The sequence below is a fragment of the Ascaphus truei genome, chromosome 10 (genome assembly GCF_040206685.1).
Source record: "Ascaphus truei isolate aAscTru1 chromosome 10, aAscTru1.hap1, whole genome shotgun sequence".
NCBI lineage: Eukaryota > Metazoa > Chordata > Amphibia > Anura > Ascaphidae > Ascaphus > Ascaphus truei.
The window spans coordinates 38,959,987-38,979,199 of record NC_134492.1 but is presented as its reverse complement, the minus strand read 5'-3'; the positions used below and the strand labels follow the sequence as shown (position 1 = coordinate 38,979,199).

The 19,213-nt window shown below is 49.4% G+C and overlaps 1 protein-coding gene across 8 annotated transcripts in view; it reads right to left on the bottom strand.

The window, feature by feature from the left end:
* The window catches only part of ANKRD45 (ankyrin repeat domain 45), an 83,006-nt gene that overhangs the window by 50,636 nt on the left and 13,157 nt on the right, over window positions 1–19,213 (bottom strand). For 6 of the 8 annotated variants that reach the window (XR_012804106.1, XR_012804107.1, XM_075616694.1 and 3 more), the window contains exon 3: window positions 15,396–15,563. The exons of the other annotated variants lie outside the window; for them this stretch is intronic. Coding sequence is in view for 4 of the 6 variants with exons in the window: in XM_075616694.1 (XP_075472809.1) it covers window positions 15,396–15,563 (168 nt within the window). In the remaining 2 variants the exon portion in view is untranslated. The remainder of the gene's footprint in view (window positions 1–15,395; window positions 15,564–19,213) is intronic. 8 annotated transcript variants of the gene reach the window in all.

Below are 19,213 nucleotides of genomic sequence, written 5' to 3'. Positions count from 1 at the left end.
CGTGTACCTCATAATAAATACCATGGACCATATTTAAAAAGAGCAGTGATGCTTCTCCCACTGACAAATGTTATTGCGAAACACAATTGTTTTCATAATCAAAATAAAGCAAATATAAAAGGGATGTTGAAAAAGAGGCCCTCCCTTCGTGGTCGACATTGGTCTGGGATATTAGCCCAGAGGATTTGGAAATAATCCACATGCAATCCCACAGTACGGCCACCTGTCTGCCTTACCCACTGAACAAAGTATGCTGGGCTGACATCAAGGTGGACCTCTTCCAGGATTGTATGCAGATACTATGTGTACCTTGTAGAGTTCTCAGCTTTGTTGCTCTGGGTATAACCATCATCTTTCTCTGGATCCTTTACAAAAAGTCGAAACAAGGTAAATACCCCCTGATTTTGTGAATTTATATGACTGGATTGAACCATAGAAAAATAGCCATGTACAGTTGTTCTGTTATTGGGGTATTAGCAGACCAAGCTGTCTCCATACAGGGTGTACAAGCATTAAGCTGTCCAGGTATCCAGAGTTACAGGAGAGGCAATATAAGCCATTCCCATCTCAATCATACTCCAATATCTCTACCAAGGCCTTCATGAATACACTGTGAACATACATATTACATCCAACGAACTGCTACATTACACAGCTTCTGCATGGAATTTGTACAGCACAGGGAGATACTGGACAGTTATCTCTTACAGGTGCAGTTCCTAATTTATTTATTTAAATAAAAATCACATTTACTTTTATTTGTGCATCCTGATGGCATATTTATTGTGAAAATCTGCAGTTTTCTGTTTCTATGAACTCTTAAAGCTGCAGACCAAGCAATATCCTACGTGTATTTTTTTAAAACAACTCGGAATGACATTTAATGTATTATAATGTAACGAGCATTTTGTTTCTATAGCAACCATTTACAAAGTCACATCCCCTTCCTCTTCTGAAACAGGCTCTGGCACGGCCCTTTTTTTAGCCCTTCCCTCTCTAGCAGTGCACCAATTGTATCTAGTGACTGCCTGCTCACATGATCTTCCTCACAGAACTTGGCTTCTTTGGCTGCACTGACAGTCATTTTGTGAGCTCTCGAGCCAAAACGTTGTTGATTAATCATCAACTTAGCTATTTACTTATCATTGTGTGGATTGCATTGATCCACATATTAAAGGGGGGGGGGGAGAGAAATGGCAGCTTGGACTTCTGCTTTAAGACCCTATCAAGTAGAATATCCATTGATTTGTACAACTCCAAGAACTCCGTAGGTATCTCCACTGGTGTCTCTTCACTCTATAAAACATGTGGAGAGATGCCGGTGAACACACTAAGATACTTGGGAAATATTTTAAATATATTTTGCATCTTTGCTGATTTAAATTAGCTTATTTCCCTGACATCTTAGGTATGTTCACAGGGATTTATCTACATGTTGCACAGGTTGGGTGTTTTGGGAGGTGTATAATCCCATGGTTACTCTACTCAATAGCCCGAGTTAAATAAGATGTCTTTCCTGTGCTGGAAAAGAAAGAGACAAAAATATTCTCCAGTATGGGGAAGCAGCTTTGCCGCACACTGAATAAAGGCAGTGTGTGCAGTGTTTGCAAACACAAGCTTACCGACTTCTCTTTTACTGGCATTTAGGTTTGATACTGTGAATCAGATGGGGCATGCGGGTCATGTGCAACTGAAACTGCACAGTCATGGTTACACCAACGATCACATTCTTTTGCTAACGTTTGTAACTGCCTCTATATACACTAGAGCAGGGGTGTGCAAACTTCCTGCCATGCGCTCCCCCCCTTAAATGTAGCATAAAATGATGCGGGGTCATTTGACATCGCGTTGCCATGGAGACGGACTGGTCGTAGGAACTTTGATTGCAGTAGGTAAGTTCCACATTGGCTGTTTTAATTTGAGGAGCGCTTGTGTAATCTCTTCTTCAGATACTGGAACAAATTGAAAATTGTGCACAGTGTTGGGAGAGGGTGGGGCTATAGGGGTACTCCCCTAATGAGGTTCATGTTGGTAGTTCAGGTTGCGTTACGCTAATAAGTTAGTAGCACACCCCACAAAGTATTCATTGAATGCATTTGCAATGTCAGTGGGATTTGTCAGGGTAACATCCTCCTTAATGATATTACATGGTTGTCGATGGCCAGAAGGCTGGAATATACAGTGGTGTGAAAAAGAAAGTGCACCCTCTTTGAATTCTATTGTTTTACATATCAGGACATAACAACAATCATCTGTTTCTTAGCAGGTCTAAAAATTAGGTACAGTAAATACAACCTCACATGAACAACAACACATGACATATTACACTGTGTCACGATTTAACAAAAATAAAGCCAAAATGGAGAAGCAACCCTGATAGTATCAAATAATGACATTTCATAAACAAGTCAAATACTTCATATTCATTTTTTTTTACGGAACTTGATGTTTAAGACTAAGGATGGTGATCCCTAAAATTTTACGTAAACAAATATTCATAACCGAAATAGATTCTTTTCAGAAGGTCAACCAATTTGATGGAGAGTTGTGTAGGGGCTCATTATTTGCTCTATTAACCGTTTTGTCTCCTCTGCAGTACCCAGTCATTGGCTTAGGTGTCACGTCTACATGCCCCCTACCCGATTACAATGTGGATACTACACTTTGCGAGCTGGTAGCGATCACCTCGCGCATTCTGAGGAAGGTTAACATGATGGATAAGCAGTTCTCTCACCACCGGTGCAAAATGATATGTATTCGTAAGGTCTGGAAGAGGGACGAAGAGGACGAAAATAAACATTGTCATTCGTGTCCATGCCAGCAGTACTCACACATAGAACAGTGCCCGATGAGAAAGAGATACTAAGCCAAGTTCATTGGTAGCTTATCGGATAGTTCATCAACTTGAGAGAGCACCTCAGTTATCCCGACATTAGAATCAAAAGTTACAGCTCTGAGACCCCTGAAAAGTGTCCTGTTATTTATTGTCACAAAGAATTTTGATGTTTTATGTATGTATGGATATGTTATTGAATATTGTTATGTACAATTGTCGTACGTCAAATAAAACCTAATAAAAATAAATAAAAATGTCCTGATATCGGGCAATAATGTTATGATGTTTTAAAGTTTGTTTTTTAAGAAATATGAAGGGCAGATTATTTAGATAAAGCCGCTACGAATAAAAAAAACAAATCTAAGTTTAATGTTTCCCCTTTGGTCCAAAAGTGATCTCTGAGACTGCTTTTTAAATTTAAGTTGCCAGATAATGGGGTATAACTCCTGCTTGGTATATTTGGTGCTTCACAAAGAGTATTACATTACTTCTAATATAATTGCAATGTTAGTATTGGGGCAATGGGAATGACAAAGCTGGTGATTCATCTTTCTTGAAGTAATAGAATTGATGTATATTGGAATAACTGTGTGTGAGTTGCACAGTTCCGCACCACGTTGGAAAGTATAGTTGTACAGAACAAACCTTAGCACAGTGGTTCCCAAACTGTGCGCTGCGGCGCACTGGTGCACCGTGGCTTGGCTAGAGGGGCGCCGCGGTCAGGGCCGCCAGCAGCGGGGAACAAGGGCCAGTTAATTTAAAAAAAAAAAAAAAAAAAACGCTGCGCCTGGCGCCGGGTCTCCCTGTTGGCAGCGCCGGAAGTAGGTTGGGTTAGCTTCCGGCGTGAGAGGGAGGCCCTGCGCGCGCTGGAGGAGCAGCACCGGGAGACAGATGTCTCCCAGCAGCACTGCCACACCCCCTCCCCTGGGCCAAAACCGCCACTCCCCGGCAGGATCGGTGCACCATCAACCCGCTTCCCCCTCGCAGCCAACCGGCCGTCCCGACACCCCTCCCTTACATCGGGCTAGCACCGCCGCATCGGCCCCCCCCCCCCCCCCCGCCAGCACCCCCCCCCCCCGCAGCACACCGGCCCTCCCCCTCCCCACGTGGCACAGGCCCCTGCAGCAGACACCCCCCCCCGTGCAGGGACCGGGCCGTTCAGCCACCCCACGCAGCCGCCGTCCCATGCAGCACTGGGCCGTCCCGCCACCCCCCCCCCCCCCAGCATCGGCACCCCGCCCCCCGCAAGCCACCGGCCTAACCATCATCCCCAAGGAGATCGCCCCCAAGGTAAATATATATGTATGTATTGGGGTAATTTTTATATGTATTGGGGGAGTTGGGGTAATTTTTAAAAGTATTGGGGGAGTTGGGGTAATTTTTAAATGTATTGGGGGAGTTGGGGTAATTTTTAAATGTATTGGGGGTGTTGGGGTAATTTTTATATGTATTGGGGGTGTTGGGGTAACTTTTAAGTGTGTGTGTGTGTTTTTTTTAATGCATTTGGGGGGGGTTGTTTTTTGTATGTGCTCGTGAGGTGTGACATGGGAAAGGTGGGTGGGGAAAGAGATGGGGGCTCGTGAGGTGTGACATGGGAAAGGTGGGTGGGGAAAGAGATGGGGGCTCGTGAGGTGTGACATGGGAAGGGGGAGAGATGGGGACTCGTGAGGTGTGAAATGGGGGGGGGGAGGGGGACGGCAGGCAATACTGCTGACTAGGGGGGGGGGTCGGTCCGGCCGTGCCCCTCGACAAATCCCGTCACCCGGTCACCACGGGGTGGCAGAATTTAGCGCGCTTGCGATGCGCCGGGCAGCGCGTGCGTCTCTGCAAAAGAAAAAAAACCTCCCCCCTCGATTGGCTGGCACGTTGCCAGGATTTTTTTTTGGCCCGATGCAAGCTCTATACGAGCTTGCAAAGCGAGGCCCGCCTCTTCCTGCATGGAGCACGTGGTGAGTACTGCTCCATGCCTTTCTCGCTTCCCCCTTGCCCCCATGCTCCGATACCCCTCCCCCTCTGCCCGTTCTGATCCCCCCCCCTGGCTCCGATTCACCCCCCTTGCTGTATGTGAGAGTGTGTGTCAGAGAGAGTGAGAGAGTGTGTGTCAGAGAGAGTGAGAGAGGGTGTGTGTCAGAGAGAGTGAGAGAGTGTGTGTCAGAGAGTGAGAGAGAGTGTGTGTCAGAGAGAGTGAGAGAGTGTGTCAGAGAGTGAGTGAGTGTGTCAGAGAGAGTGAGTGAGTGTCAGAGAGAGTGAGAGAGTGTGTCAGAGAGAGTGAGAGTGTGTCAGAGAGTGAGAGTGTGTGTCAGAGAGAGTGAGTCAGAGAGAGTGCGTGTCAGAGAGTGAGTGCGTGTCAGAGAGTGAGAGTGTGTCAGAGAGAGTGAGAGTGTGTGTCAGAGAGAGAGTGTGTGTCAGAGCGAGTGAGAGTGTGTGTCAGAGAGTGTGTGTCAGAGAGTGAGAGAGAGTGTGTGTCAGAGTGAGAGGGAGTGTGTGTCAGAGAGTGTGTGTCAGAGAGAGTGTGTGTCAGAGAGTGTGTGTGTCAGAGAGTGTGTCAGAGAGTGAGAGAGAGTGGGTGTCAGAGAGAGAGAGTGGGTGTCAGAGTGAGAGAGAGAGAGTGGGTGTCAGAGAGTGAGAGAGTGGGTGTCAGAGAGTGAGTGTCAGAGAGTGAGAGAGTGGGTGTCAGAGTGAGAGTGAGTGTCAGAGAGTGAGAGTGAGTGTCAGAGAGTGAGTGTCAGAGAGTGAGAGAGCGAGTGGGTGTCAGAGAGTGAGAGAGAGAGTGGGTGTCAGAGAGTGAGAGAGTGGGAGAGAGAGTGGGTGTCAGAGAGTGAGAGAGTGGGTGTGAGAGAGTGAGAGAGAGTGGGTGTCAGAGAGTGAGAGAGAGTGGGTGTCAGAGAGTGAGAGAGAGGGTGTCAGAGAGTGAGAGAGAGGGTGTCAGAGAGTGAGAGAGAGTGGGTGTCAGAGAGTGAGAGAGAGAGTGGGTGTCAGAGAGTGAGAGAGAGAGTGGGTGTCAGACAGTGAGAGAGAGAGTGGGTGTCAGAGAGTGAGAGAGTGGGTGTCAGAGAGTGAGAGAGAGTGGGTGTCAGAGAGTGAGAGAGAGTGGGTGTCAGAGAGTGAGAGTGGGTGTCAGAGAGTGAGAGAGAGAGTGGGTGTCAGACAGTGAGAGAGAGAGTGGGTGTCAGAGAGTGAGAGAGAGTGGGTGTCAGAGAGTGAGAGAGAGAATGGGTGTCAGAGAGTGAGAGAGAGAGTGGGTGTCAGAGAGTGAGAGAGAGAGTGGGTGTCAGAGAGTGAGAGAGAGAGTGGGTGTCAGAGAGTGAGAGAGAGAGTGGGTGTCAGAGAGTGAGAGAGAGAGAGTGGGTGTCAGAGAGTGAGAGAGAGTGGGTGTCAGAGAGTGAGAGAGAGTGGGTGTCAGAGAGTGAGAGAGAGTGGGTGTCAGAGAGTGAGAGAGAGTGGGTGTCAGAGAGTGAGAGAGAGAGAGAGTGAGAGTCAGAGAGTGAGAGAGAGTGAGTGTCAGAGAGTGAGAGAGTGGGTGTGAGAGTGAGAGAGTGGGTGTCTGAGAGTGAGAGAGAGTGGGTGACTGAGAGAAAGTGTGTGTCTGAGAGAGATACCAACTGCGCACTGCAACTGTTAGGTATGTATATACACCTTTGTTTTCACTTTGGGCGCCGCGGAAAAATCCTGATCGCCTTGGGGAGCCTTGAACCGAAAAAGTTTAGGAACCACTGGCTTAGCACATAGCCCTTCTTATGAATAATTACGTGAAATAACTGTGATATCTACACACTCTGATAATGTAGGGCTAATGCCTACTTATTCGTATAACTAGAAAACATGCCTGCTAAGGATCATAACGAAAAAAATGAAAATTCGTTCACTAATAAACTTAAAAAAAAAAAATCTAATACCACTGTTTGAATGTGTAACGGGGTTTGCCCGGCCCAATCTCATAATGGGGCCTTTACTGGGGAGTTACACTGTTACTAGGTGTATGGTGCGTATATACCTATTAGGTTCACAGGAGCTCTGAGGTCTGTCTGCGGTGTTAGGCTGAGGCCCCGCTGTGGTCGGCGCGCGCGGCAGCGTGAGCGCGGGCCACCAGCCCCTTACCTAAAGTGTGCTGGTCCCCGCTGCCCCCTTCCGACAGGGCTGACTGCGTGCTGTGATACGTCAGCCTGTCGGAGCTACAAGCTCCTAGTGATAGAAGCGCTGACGCGTCACGTGGCACGCAGGGGGACCAATCACAGATTGGATCCCAACAGCCAATCAGAAGGGAGGTACTGTCAACCAATGGGAGCAAAAAAAAAAAACGACACCCAGAAATACAATCAGGTTTTTATCTTGATCTGTGGCGTTATATAATCAAATCTTATTATTTCATCATTTGCTATACAGGACTTAACATATTATCCTGCCAGGACTAGATTCCCTTTACAAAATCAAATAAAACTCTATATTAATTAGGGTGACCATTCGTACCGCCCCTTCGGCCCTTCCCCGGCTCTCCCTCCCCTCAGCACTCCGGCCCTCGGTCACCGGTTCTCCCTTCGGTCCCGGCACTCCCCCTGGTCCCCGGCACTCCGGCCCTCCCCCTCGGTCCTCCTTCCGGTCCCGGCACTGATGCAGGGGAGGGGGACACATGGGAGATTCAGGGGAGGGGGACACATGGGAGATGCAGGGGAGGGGGACACATGGGAGATGCAGGGGAGGGGGACACATGGGAGATGCAGGGGAGGGGGACACATGGGAGATGCAGGGGAGGGGGACACATGGGAGATGCAGGGGAGGGGGACACATGGGAGATGCAGGGGAGGGGGACACATGGGAGATGCAGGGGAGGGGGACACATGGGAGATGCAGGGGAGGGGGACACATGGGAGATGCAGGGGAGGGGGAGAGATGGGAGATGCAGGGGAGGGACACACATGGGAGATGCAGGGGAGGGGGACACATGGGAGATGCAGGGGAGGGGGAGAGAGAGATGGGAGATGCAGGGGGGGGAGAGAGATGGGAGATGCAGGGCGGGAGAGAGAGATGGGAGATGCTGGGGGGGGGGGTGGGTATATGGGGATGATGATGATGATGATTTTACCTGTGCGGCCCAATTTTTTAAAAATATGTATGGGGGGTGGGGGTCTTTAAAAATGTATTGGGGCGGCAAGGGTCTTTTTAATATGTATTGGCGGGGCGGGTATTTTTATTATGTATTGCGGGGTGGGGTTATTGGTATGTATTTTGTGTGGGGATTGTGTGAGCAGAGTGTGGTAATTGATGTAAGGTAGGGGCAAGTGAGAGGGGGAGTAAGACACAGGGGAGATAAATACATGCAAGGCGGGAGGGGGGGGAAAGTGAGTGAGAGACGGAGGGGAGATAAATACATGTGAGGCGGGAGGGGGGGAAAGTGAGTGAGAGACGGAGGGGAGATAAATACATGTGAGGCGGGGGAAAGTGAGTGAGAGACGGAGGGGAGATAAATACATGAGGCGGGAGGGGGGGAGAGTGAGTGAGACGGAGGGGAGATAAATACATGCGAGGCGGGAGGGGAGGAGAGTGAGTGAGACGGAGGGGAGAGAGAAATACATGCGAGGCGGGAGAGTGAGTGAGACGGAGGGGAGAGAGAAATACATGCGAGGCGGGAGGGGGGGAGAGTGAGTGAGACGGAGGGGAGATAAATACATGCGAGGCGGGAGGGGAGGAGAGCGAGTGAGACGGAGGGGAGATAAATACATGCGAGGCGGGAGGGGGAGGAGAGCGAGTGAGACAGAGGGGAGACAAATACATGCGAGGCGGGAGGGGGAGGAGAGCGAGTGAGACAGAGGGGAGACAAATACATGCGAGGCGGGAGGGGGAGGAGAGCGAGTGAGACGGAGGGGAGATAAATACATGCGAGGCGGGAGGGGAGGAGAGTGAGTGAGACGGAGGGGAGATAAATACATGCGAGGCGGGAGGGGGGGAGAGTGAGTGAGACGGAGGGGAGATAAATACATGCGAGGCGGGAGGGGAGGGAGTGAGTGAGACGGAGGGGAGATAAATACATGCGAGGCGGGAGGGGAGGAGAGTGAGTGAGACGGAGGGGAGATAAATACATGCGAGGCGGGAGGGGGGGAGAGTGAGTGAGACGGAGGGGAGATAAATACATGCGAGGCGGGAGGGGGGGGAGAGTGAGTGAGACAAAGGGGAGATAAATACATGCGAGGCGGGAGGGGAGGAGAGTGAGTGAGACACAGGGGAGATAAATACATGTGTGGCTCTGTGTGTGTGCGTGTCAGTATCTCTGTGCGTGTCACTGGCTCTGTGCGTGTGGGTCAGTGGCTCTGTGGGTGTAGGTCAGTGGCTGGCGGTGTGTGGGCCACTGGCTCTGTGTGTGTGGGTGTGTGGGTCAGTGGCTCTGTGTGTGGTTCAGTGGCTCTGTATGTGGGTGTGTGGGTTAGTGGTTCTGGGTGTGTGTATGGGTCAGTGGCTCTGTGTGTCAGTAGCTCTGTGGGTGTGGGTCAGTGGCGTTGTGGGTGTGTGTGTCAGGGGCTCGGTGTGGGTCAGTAGCTCTGTGTGTATGTGTCAATGGCTGTGTGTGTGTGTGTGTGTGTGTCAGGGGCTGTGTATGTGTGTGTGTGTGTGTCAGGGGCTGTGTGTGTGTGGGTCAGTGGCTCTGTGTGTGTGTTGGTCAATGGCTCTGTCTGTGTGTGGGTCAGTGGCTCTGTGTGTGTGTGTGTGGGTCAGTGGCTCTGTGTGTGTGGGGGTCAGTGGCTCTGTGGGTGTGTGGGGGTCAGTGGCTCTGTGGGTGTGTGGGGGTCAGTGGCTCTGTGTGTGTGTGGGGGGGGGTCAGTGGCTCTGTGTGTGGGTCAGTGGCTCTGTGTGTCAGTATGTGGGTCAGTGGCTCTGTGTGGCTCTGTGGGTCAGTGGCTCTGTGTGGCTCGGTGTGTAGGTCAGTGGCTCTGTGGGTCAGTGGCTCGGTGTGTAGGTCAGTGGCTCTGTGGGTCAGTGGATCGGTGTGTAGGTCAGTGGCTCTGTGGGTCAGTGGCTCTGTGTTTGGGTGTGTGGGTCAGTGGCTCTGTGTGTGTGGGTGTGTGGGTCAGTGGCTCTGTGTGTGTGGGTCAGTGGCTCTGTGTGTGTGGGTGTGTGGGTCAGTGGGTGTGTGGGTCAGTGGCTCTGTGTGTGTGGGTGTGTGGGTCAGTGGCTCAGTGTGTGGGTGGGTCAGTGGCTCAGTGTGTGTGGGTGTGTGGGTCAGTGGTTCTGTGTGTGGGTGTGTAGGTCAGTGGCTCTGTGGGTCAGTGGATCGGTGTGTAGGTCAGTGGCTCTGTGGGTCAGTGGCTCTGTGTTTGGGTGTGTGGGTCAGTGGCTCTGTGTGTGTGGGTGTGTGGGTCAGTGGCTCTGTGTGTGTGGGTGTGTGGGTCAGTGGCTCTGTGTGTGTGGGTCAGTGGCTCTGTGTGTGTGGGTGTGTGGGTCAGTGGGTGTGTGGGTCAGTGGCTCTGTGTGTGTGGGTGTGTGGGTCAGTGGCTCAGTGTGTGGGTGTGTGGGTGGGTCAGTGGCTCAGTGTGTGTGGGTGTGTGGGTCAGTGGTTCTGTGTGTGGGTGTGTGGGTCAGTGGCTCTCTGTATGTAGGTCAGTGACTCTGGGTCAGTGGCTCTGTGTGTCTGTGTGGGTCAGTGGGTGTTTGGGTCAGTGGCTCTGTGTGGAGATAACATTTTTTTTTTTTAGATCTATTTTTTATATATTTATCTTGCCTTTGGCTGTATCCTCCCCTCCAAATTCCGATAACATGGCTGCGCGACATCACGTAATGCTCATTGCCATAACAACGAGCTGCTCCGTGACGTCACGCAGCATCAAGTTGACATGACAACGGGACGCATTATGGCGCCGAGGCATCACGTGATGCCACATTGTCATGGCAACATGTCACCGCCTGACGTCAGTGTCTCGTGGTCATGGCAACAGGGTGCGTCATGTGATGTAATTTGTTTGATAAATAATTATTTTTTAATGTGTCCCGGTTTTTCATTTTGAAAATCTGGTCACCCTAATATTAATCCTTAACAGAAACTAGTTGGTGTGTTATAGTATAAGAAAAACTGCATTATAGTATATCAGGATTTGAGGTGTCTTATTAGATTTGTAGCATATGACAGGAGTTTATAAGAGCAGAAACATACAACACCATTTTGGGTGCTGTGTCTGTGGGGCTGCTGCGCGGTGTTTGTGTGATGGCCGCACCCTCCAAGTCATGGCTGCGCCCCCGACCCGTTTTGGCCAAGCCCCCCCCACACCCCAAAAAGTTTCCTGCAGACCGCAGTGCAGTGAGTTGCACGCGCCGCCGGCAAGCAAGACAGCCGCGCGGACGCGTGCAACGGGGCCTTAGCCTTATGGAGACAGGACAGGCTTTAGGACGGTCTCAGAAATGGTGTCAGCGCCTCCAGGAGAAGCACAAAGTTCAATAGCCCACAAATTAACTCTGTCATGTCTGCAGTTATCAGGACTTACAGACAGAGCAGGGAATTACAGGCACAGATGACATACTTGCTATATTCTCCCCTGGGTGAACTTCCATGGTCCCCACTGGAACTAAATTTGAGTACCATCCGTCATCTGTGTCCCGTAAAATGACATATGAGTTACATATCACACAACTAAACATACCCTTCGGCAGAAGAGTAGGCACCTACTACTGGTAATACCAGAAATCAGGCTTTTAATAGCCTGTCCCTGAAAATCTTGGACCCACACAGGGTATAGCTTAGGGTGGCCTAAGGGAAACCTGTGATACTAAGGCCAGTGACAGGGCACCTCACAACCCCGCTGCAGCTACCGACAGGTCTCTGCTGAATCAACTGATTCTCTCTCCATAGCACTCTCAGTAAGGGTGATGCACAAGGTACCTGGATATCTTGGCAGAATCCTTTGGGTATAAGGGTCCAGGACCTCCCCTTGGGACTCTCTCTCCATAGAGGTGGTGCAAAGGTTACCTGACGATAGGGCAGGGGTCCTATATAGGGACAGGAGGGTCAGAGCAAAGTCCTGCACAGGGGTAGCATGGGGTGCTAGGGCCAGTGTCAGGGGCATAGCACAGTCCATGGCCTGTCCAGTATAGTGAGGCCTTCCGTGGCTTCAAGGAGAGAACAAGGACCTGGTGGTAGGCACACGGTGACCCTCTCTCTCACAGTGGTCCAAGAAACAGGGAGTCTCAGGTGAAAGCAGGTTCACACTCACCGCTTCTGGCGTGAGCAGTGGTGCAACTGGCTCCGCGGACGCCATCTTGGTGATGTCACATTACTGCGCCAATCTCGCGAGACCACCGGGCAGACTCAAGCCCGGCAGCTATTATGACGTCACACCCGGTTGGACCGGATGTTCGTCACCGCTCTGCGCACCGGACAAGGCCTCATCCAGCGCCTCTTGATCTAGGCCGCAACCGGAGCCTGCAAGGAGAATGGGACAGGAGATACGTCACCGGACCGGAGGTTAGTGAAGTCCCCAGCTTCCTCTGCAGGTAACTCCGGAACAGGAACGGCTCCTTGGGTGTCGACCTCTTCCAGACGGACATCTCCGGCCAGGAAGGACGCGGCTCACAGGTAGGAGACATCTCCACAGGATAGGTGCACCTGGGCTCATCCTCCGCGGCTGTGACGACGGCGGCGACAGGAACGGCAGCCACAGCAACGGGTAGGGACACCTCCGCCAGGACGCGATGGCGGGCGAGCTAATCGCCCTGGTGACCAAGACTAGGGTGCGCCCATGCTCCGTGGTCACCTGGGGACTCGCACCCGACACCCCTAGGGCAGTCCACTCACCCTCAGGAACATCGTGAGCGTTGGATCCCAGTCCTGGGACCGTTAGGGCCCACAGCAGTCTGTGGTAGTATCTGCAACAGCAGGGGGCACAAGCAGCTTTTGCATGAATCACCTCTCAAGAGGTGGCTGGTGTTCCTCACTCCTGCTCAGCTTGAACAGAATGAAACACTTGTAGCAACACTGCTGACTCCTCCCAGCATAGCACAGTCTCCGAGTGGCTTGAAGAATCACTATTGCCCCCTCCCATGGGTGGAATTAGAGGCAGGGGGTGTAAACAGAAGGCTGACCTAACTCCATGAGCTAGTCACTTTGAGGGGCGGGGCCAAGCTTTGGCGCCGAAAGCTTGCAACTATTTGCAAACTTTTGCAAGCTATCACTCTGCAAACCCATGCGGTCCCACATTTTTGGCGGGAGCGCCATTTTGGATAGCTTTGAGCACACCACCACACGGTGGCAGCCATTTTATATCACTCACAAGGTGCACAGGACCCCTGCTTCTAATACAGGGCCTGTCCCTTTTTGCAGTACAAATTGGAGTACACGCCCCCAGGAATCACACATCCTTTCTGGGAGCCTCCAATATAGAACATAGTAGTAACAACGTGGGGGTCATGTTAACAAGGGAGTCTCAGCCCCGGGCGACTCACCCACAGCACAGAACCCAGTACCATGTACTATTTTCATGTATCATCCTGTTTTGTCCTTGAAGGACCTGGATACTGCCAGGAGCACAGATCCACAACTCATATGGCAAAAAGGCTCCCTTAAGGCAGTTGCCAATTGGGGTCCCACACACTCAGGAATATTTCTCACTGAGTGCCCCCAATATAGAACAGAGAAAACGAGGGGAATAGGTAACCACGCTCCCTGGTGCATTGTACCACCAGGGTACGCCCTAACCCCATGATAAGGAGAAGGGTTCAAGGAGCATTGTCTCTCTCTGGCTATGCCTCAGGGAAAGTCTCCCCCTCTCCCGCACAGCGTATGTGCTAGGTACCCAGGGGCTCCCTCCACAATTAGGCTTACCCCTGGCCCTTTTACTCAAGCGAAGTAAGGGTGCCCAAGGGTCCCTGGAAACATCCCATCAGAGGCCCTGGCCCCTTTTACATAACTGCTGTTCTGCAGCATGCTGCTCTTATACACAAAGCTGGGTAACAGCGCTCCCCCTGGAAACATCCCATACTTCGGCATGGTAAGGCGTTAAAGCCTCCCTATTGTTACTGGGTACCTGGGGTCCCTGGCTTGTACCATCAGGGGCCCGTGCCCCACAGTGGCCTCAGCGTGGCCATAACATACAGCACATGTTCTGCTCACTCCCTACAGAACCCTCTTGCACATAACCTTATCACAGAAAGCTGCCTGCTTCTGTATGTTAAAGATCCCCTTAAACATTACGTTTCTGAAAGCCTGTCCTGATCTCAGCAGCGCCTCCAATTGTAACGGGGGTTTCCTGGCCCAATCTCACATTGGGGCCTTTACTGGGGAGTTACACTGTTACTAGGGGTATGGTGCTATACCTGTTAGGTTCACAGGAGCTCTGAGGTCTGTCTGCGGTGTTATGGAGTCAGGACAGGCTTTAGGACGGTCTCAGAACTGGTGTCAGCGCCTCCAGTCCCATGGGTCCTGGATAGGACCAGGATACTCCCTATGGGACACACACACACATACCTCCTTGCTTCCACACTGAAGACTCCAGGCAGGTATATGTCAAAGGTATCTTTATTGCATCCACTGCAGCTCTTCACGCAGTGGCACAGTACAGTAGCAGATTTCAGCTTCTGGGTGGTACACACCCCCGGGTATTCTGGGGTGTGGGTCCATGATGTTACTCAGGCCTACCTAAGCTGAGCAAGCCTGCCCTCGCAATGGGGAGGAACTTACAGCTCTGGAGCATCCTGACAGATCAAAAGCCAGGGCTCAAAGACACAGTATGGTTTGTAGCATTCTGCTAAGAGCTCTCTCTAGAAGGGGCCCGCTCATGACATCAGACCTATCACGATAGGATCTCTCTCCTGCCATGAGTCACCACCCTCTAGTTACTCCCAGGAGAAGCACAAGGAGGGGGGAGGGGGGTGTCAATAGCCCACAAATTAACTCTGTCATGCCTGCAGCTATCAGGACTTACAGACAGAGCAGGGAATTACAGGCACAGATGACATACCTGCTATATAATATAATTACAATGTTAGTATTGGGGCAATGGGAATGACAAAGCTGGTGATTCATCTTTCTTGAAGTAATAGAGTTGATGTATATTGGAACAACTGTGTGTGAGTTGCCCAGTTCCGCACTACGTAGGAAAGTATAGTTGTACAGAACAAACCTTAGCACATAGCCCTTCTTATGAATAATTAAGTGAAATAACTGTGATATATACACACTCTGATAATGTAGGGCTAATGCCTACTTATTAGTATAACTAGAAAACATGCCTGCTAAGGATCATAACTAAAAAATAAAAATTCGTTCACTAATAAACTTTAAAAAATAAATATATCTAATATCACTCTGTTTGAATGTAATTAATACTTGGAGTGAATCTCTTTAATCCCTTCTATGCCTGGTGGCCTAAAATGCAAAGCATTGTAGGCAATGAGACGTTATAGCAGAATTGTGACAAACATCATGCAGAATAGTCTTATAACCATAATGGGATGATGTAGGTGTGTAGGATATTGAGATTTGTAATAATGGAGGTGCTGGAAATGTGGGAATGGAATATACAGTGATGGTCTGGTGTCATTCAGTTAATTATTGAACAGGAGCAGGAGCTGCCCATTCTCTTACCAGCCCAGTTGAGGAATTGCACACACTCCGTCTTGTTATATCGTGCAGCTATTTCACAGGCTTTTTCTCCTCGGAAGTTCAAGGCCAGGATGTCGGTTCCCAGCTCTACAAGAGTCGTTAACACTTCCAGCTGTCCCCAGGCTGCAGCACAATGTATTGGTAAATACCCTGCAAAGTTGGACAAATGCAGTAACATATATTACAACACAGGAACACATGGTGCTTTCAGTTTTCCTCTGCCAGATTCTAAATGAACACAACACATTTATAGTTTAATAAAGCAATCTTCCAATCCACAAGTGATGAGGTATACACTGGATGTCCGTGAGCAACTCCCAATAAAGGTCCATGTTTTCTAAGTGGTGTTACGCATAAGATATTTCCGTGCTAGAAGACAGCTGGGAGCCCATTCCCTTGAATGTGCCGTAAAGGATGATATTTACTGAACTGTTGTCGGACGTGTCTTATGGAGTAGCACTGCTGTAAATATGGCCCTTAGTGCAGGGGTTCACAACTCCAGTCCTCAAGACACCTTAACAGGTCAGGTTTTCAGGATATCCCTGCTTCAGCACAGATTGTTCAATCAGTGGCTCAGTCTTTGACTGAGCCATCTGTGCTGAAGCAGGGATATCCTTAAAACCTGACCTGTTGGGGGGTCTTGAGGACTGGATTTGAGAGCCCCTCCCTTAATGTGTTCCTCCCATTGAAGCGTGATATACAAAATGGAATTGGAAGATCTAGTCATCTATGAGAGCTAATGGTAACACAGTAGTAAAAGCCTGAAGGGATTGACAGCTTATTAAGTCTAACAAAACATACAAAATCCAAGGGGAGCATGGGGGAAAAACAAAAAAACATTTAAGTGCAGCAGAATGGCAACGTGGAAATAAAGGCCTCCAAATGACTTGGCTCTAATGAATTGACTACTTACAAGATTCATTAGAATCAGAATCAGAATAATTCATTAGAGCCAAGTCATTTGGAGGCTTTTATTTCCACGTTGCCATTCTGCTGCACTTAAATGTTTTTTTGTTTCTCCCCCATGCTCCCCTTGGATTTTGTGTGTTTTGCTGTTACTATGGGGGAAGAGTGAAGACTACCCCTTCCAGTGGGTTCCAGAGCAGGGGGTGAAACTGTATTTACTTATTACTATCACTTTCTCACTTATTTAAGTTTTCAATTAGTCACTCATTAACAGTGTTCACTTTTTATTTGTTTGCGCCTGTGTTCACTTTACCACTATACAATAGCTCATTAAGTCTATACATCTGAATTCAAGACCACAAATAACATTGGGGATGGGGTGGGGGGGGGGGGGGGTGAGTTATTAGTGGTTTCCTGGCTGCAATACTGGTAATAAACCAGTGTGTTTCATTCTGCATTACTTTTAGTGACTTTAGTGATTAGTCACTTTTATGATGCATTTCCTATAGTATGTAACGGGCGTTTTTTTTTTGTTTTTTTTTTTAAAGTGAATTTTATTGAAAATTCTTTATTGAGGTTGTCACGTACATGCTACTCATGACCATGTGTGTATGTGAAAGGGGTCAATAGCAACCAGCTATCCAATTGACTCACCTCTCCGCATGGCACTAACAAAAGAGCACCAACGCCCCACAAAACCGTCATACTACACCCCAATTACACTGCCACCGCCAGGATATTTTTAAGAACTTACTACAGGGATCTTTTCTTTTTGTTCTAAGAACTTACTACCTCCGAAATGCTCAGTCCCCCTTATACTGGAAAAAATTGTAATGAATACAAAACCCAATTAAGCAAAACGTGCCCGAAAATACGGTCACTCTCTTCAGAAAGGTACTAGGTTTAATTAGACCACAAAGACAGTACTTATTCAATTTTAGATTGAATATAACAAAAAGCACACAGAGCTTGTTGCAGAACATAAAGGTTACAAAAACATACAATATATAAAAGCAGGCAGTTTAGAAACGAAAAAGGAATAACACAGAAAATCTAATACATTACCAGCGAATGATACAGTGTGAGATCTTTCAAGAGGCCGTGAAATAAGAAGTATGAAAATCTACTCAAATCCCATTTTTTTAAAGACACAACTTTGCTTCTGACAAACAATAGGCATGAGAGCCCATCTTTTGTGGCTTGTCATCTTATCTACCACTCATCATTCTTCGGATGACATTTTTATGGCTGCCTTCCCTAAGAGAGAATTATTTAATTCCCAAATAAATACCCCATAACTCTCCTTGTAATCACTAGGTCATTCAGAGGATTTTGACACACGCATAGACACCCCTTTTGATAGTCCCACTTTTAATCTTGTGAAGGAATCTATTTATCAGATAGTTGCAATACAGATATCGTCTCACATTTAATACGGTTACAGACAAGTACTTCTGCCGGTTACAGATGTATACTTTATATTATTAGGGGTTGTGTCAGATAGTATTGATCAGGGCTCGACAAATACTCGATACTGGCAGCCGGTGAGTAAGGCGGCCGGCGGTAGAAGAGGAGGACTGAAGAACATGGGAGCGGAGCGGCACAGGAGGAAGATAGCTTGCGGCGGGAGAAGAGGACAGAGGACAACCATGTCAGCAGGCAGACGGTGGCGGCAGGAGAAGAGCATTGACACCATGTGAGCAGCACAGGAGGACAGCTGGATAGGAGCTGCGCTGTGGCAGCAGCAGACACTGGAAGTCAGTAAAGACTTCCAGGTCGGACCGCGGGGGCGCGCTCCTACCCGGCTGTCCTCCTGTGCTACTCACATGGTGTCAATGCGTCGCCGGCCATCCGCTCTCTAATGCGAGAGAGGGAGTGCACGCGCATCTGTAAAGTGCAGTAAAAAATTGGGGTGTGGGGGGGGGGGAGTGGTGGGAGGCCCTTTTTTGTCTGGCGAGTAGCATTTTTCATAATTTGTCGAGCCCTGGTAATGATCATACATAAGGTTAATCTATAACAATAGTGAATGATGTCCTTTCTGTCACCTTTGAGCCTACAGGCCAGAGATGGTCTCAGGAATTTGCATGCCTGCCAGCAGAGGTAACAGTATCTGTAAACTATCACTTACTTCATTGTAACCATGGCTTACTATTAATTGTTTTATTGCCACCTTTGAGTCATGGTATACCCACCAGACACAAAACAATTGTTCTTTTAAAACAAAGGTTAACCCCCTGGTTGCTGTGCGGCTCACACAGTTTAACCCATGCATGGCTTTATCGGGACATGGGTTATCAAGAGTATAAAATAAGACATGATTACAGTGCATGCGATAAGCTTTCAGAAACATACGTGTGTTGCACAATGAGGATATTGTTTTAAACTGAACAACTATGTTATCTATAAGGCTAAAATCATTATAACAAAAGAATTACTATCAGACAATTTCCAAATAAGGCCTCGGCCATGTTTACCGCTTGCTGGCTGAAGCGTGCTGACGCGCACTCCCGCTCAGCACTGAGCCCCTACAGCCGCAATTAGAGCGGCTTTAGTAGGGGCTCACCTACGCTTCCGCAAGCGCGCGGAAGCGTAGGTCTCAGGGGAATTTAAAATTCCCCCGCTTGCCGGCGCAACAGGCCGGTCACGTGAGTGGTTCGCCCAATGAGGGTGAACCAGTTCCGTGATGTCACTGGCCCACCCCCGGCCAGTGACGTGCCCGCCCCCTGACGGCCCGCTGACAGCGCGTGCGGTAAGCAACCGCAAGGCAAGGGAAAGCACCCGCTTTCCCTGCGCCTCAGCACGCCAGCAGGGAGCCTGGCCGAGGCCTTAGAGTGATCGTCTGATGGCTGCGGCCCAACTACTACAGTAAAACAAGGATATACCAGTGAGGTTTG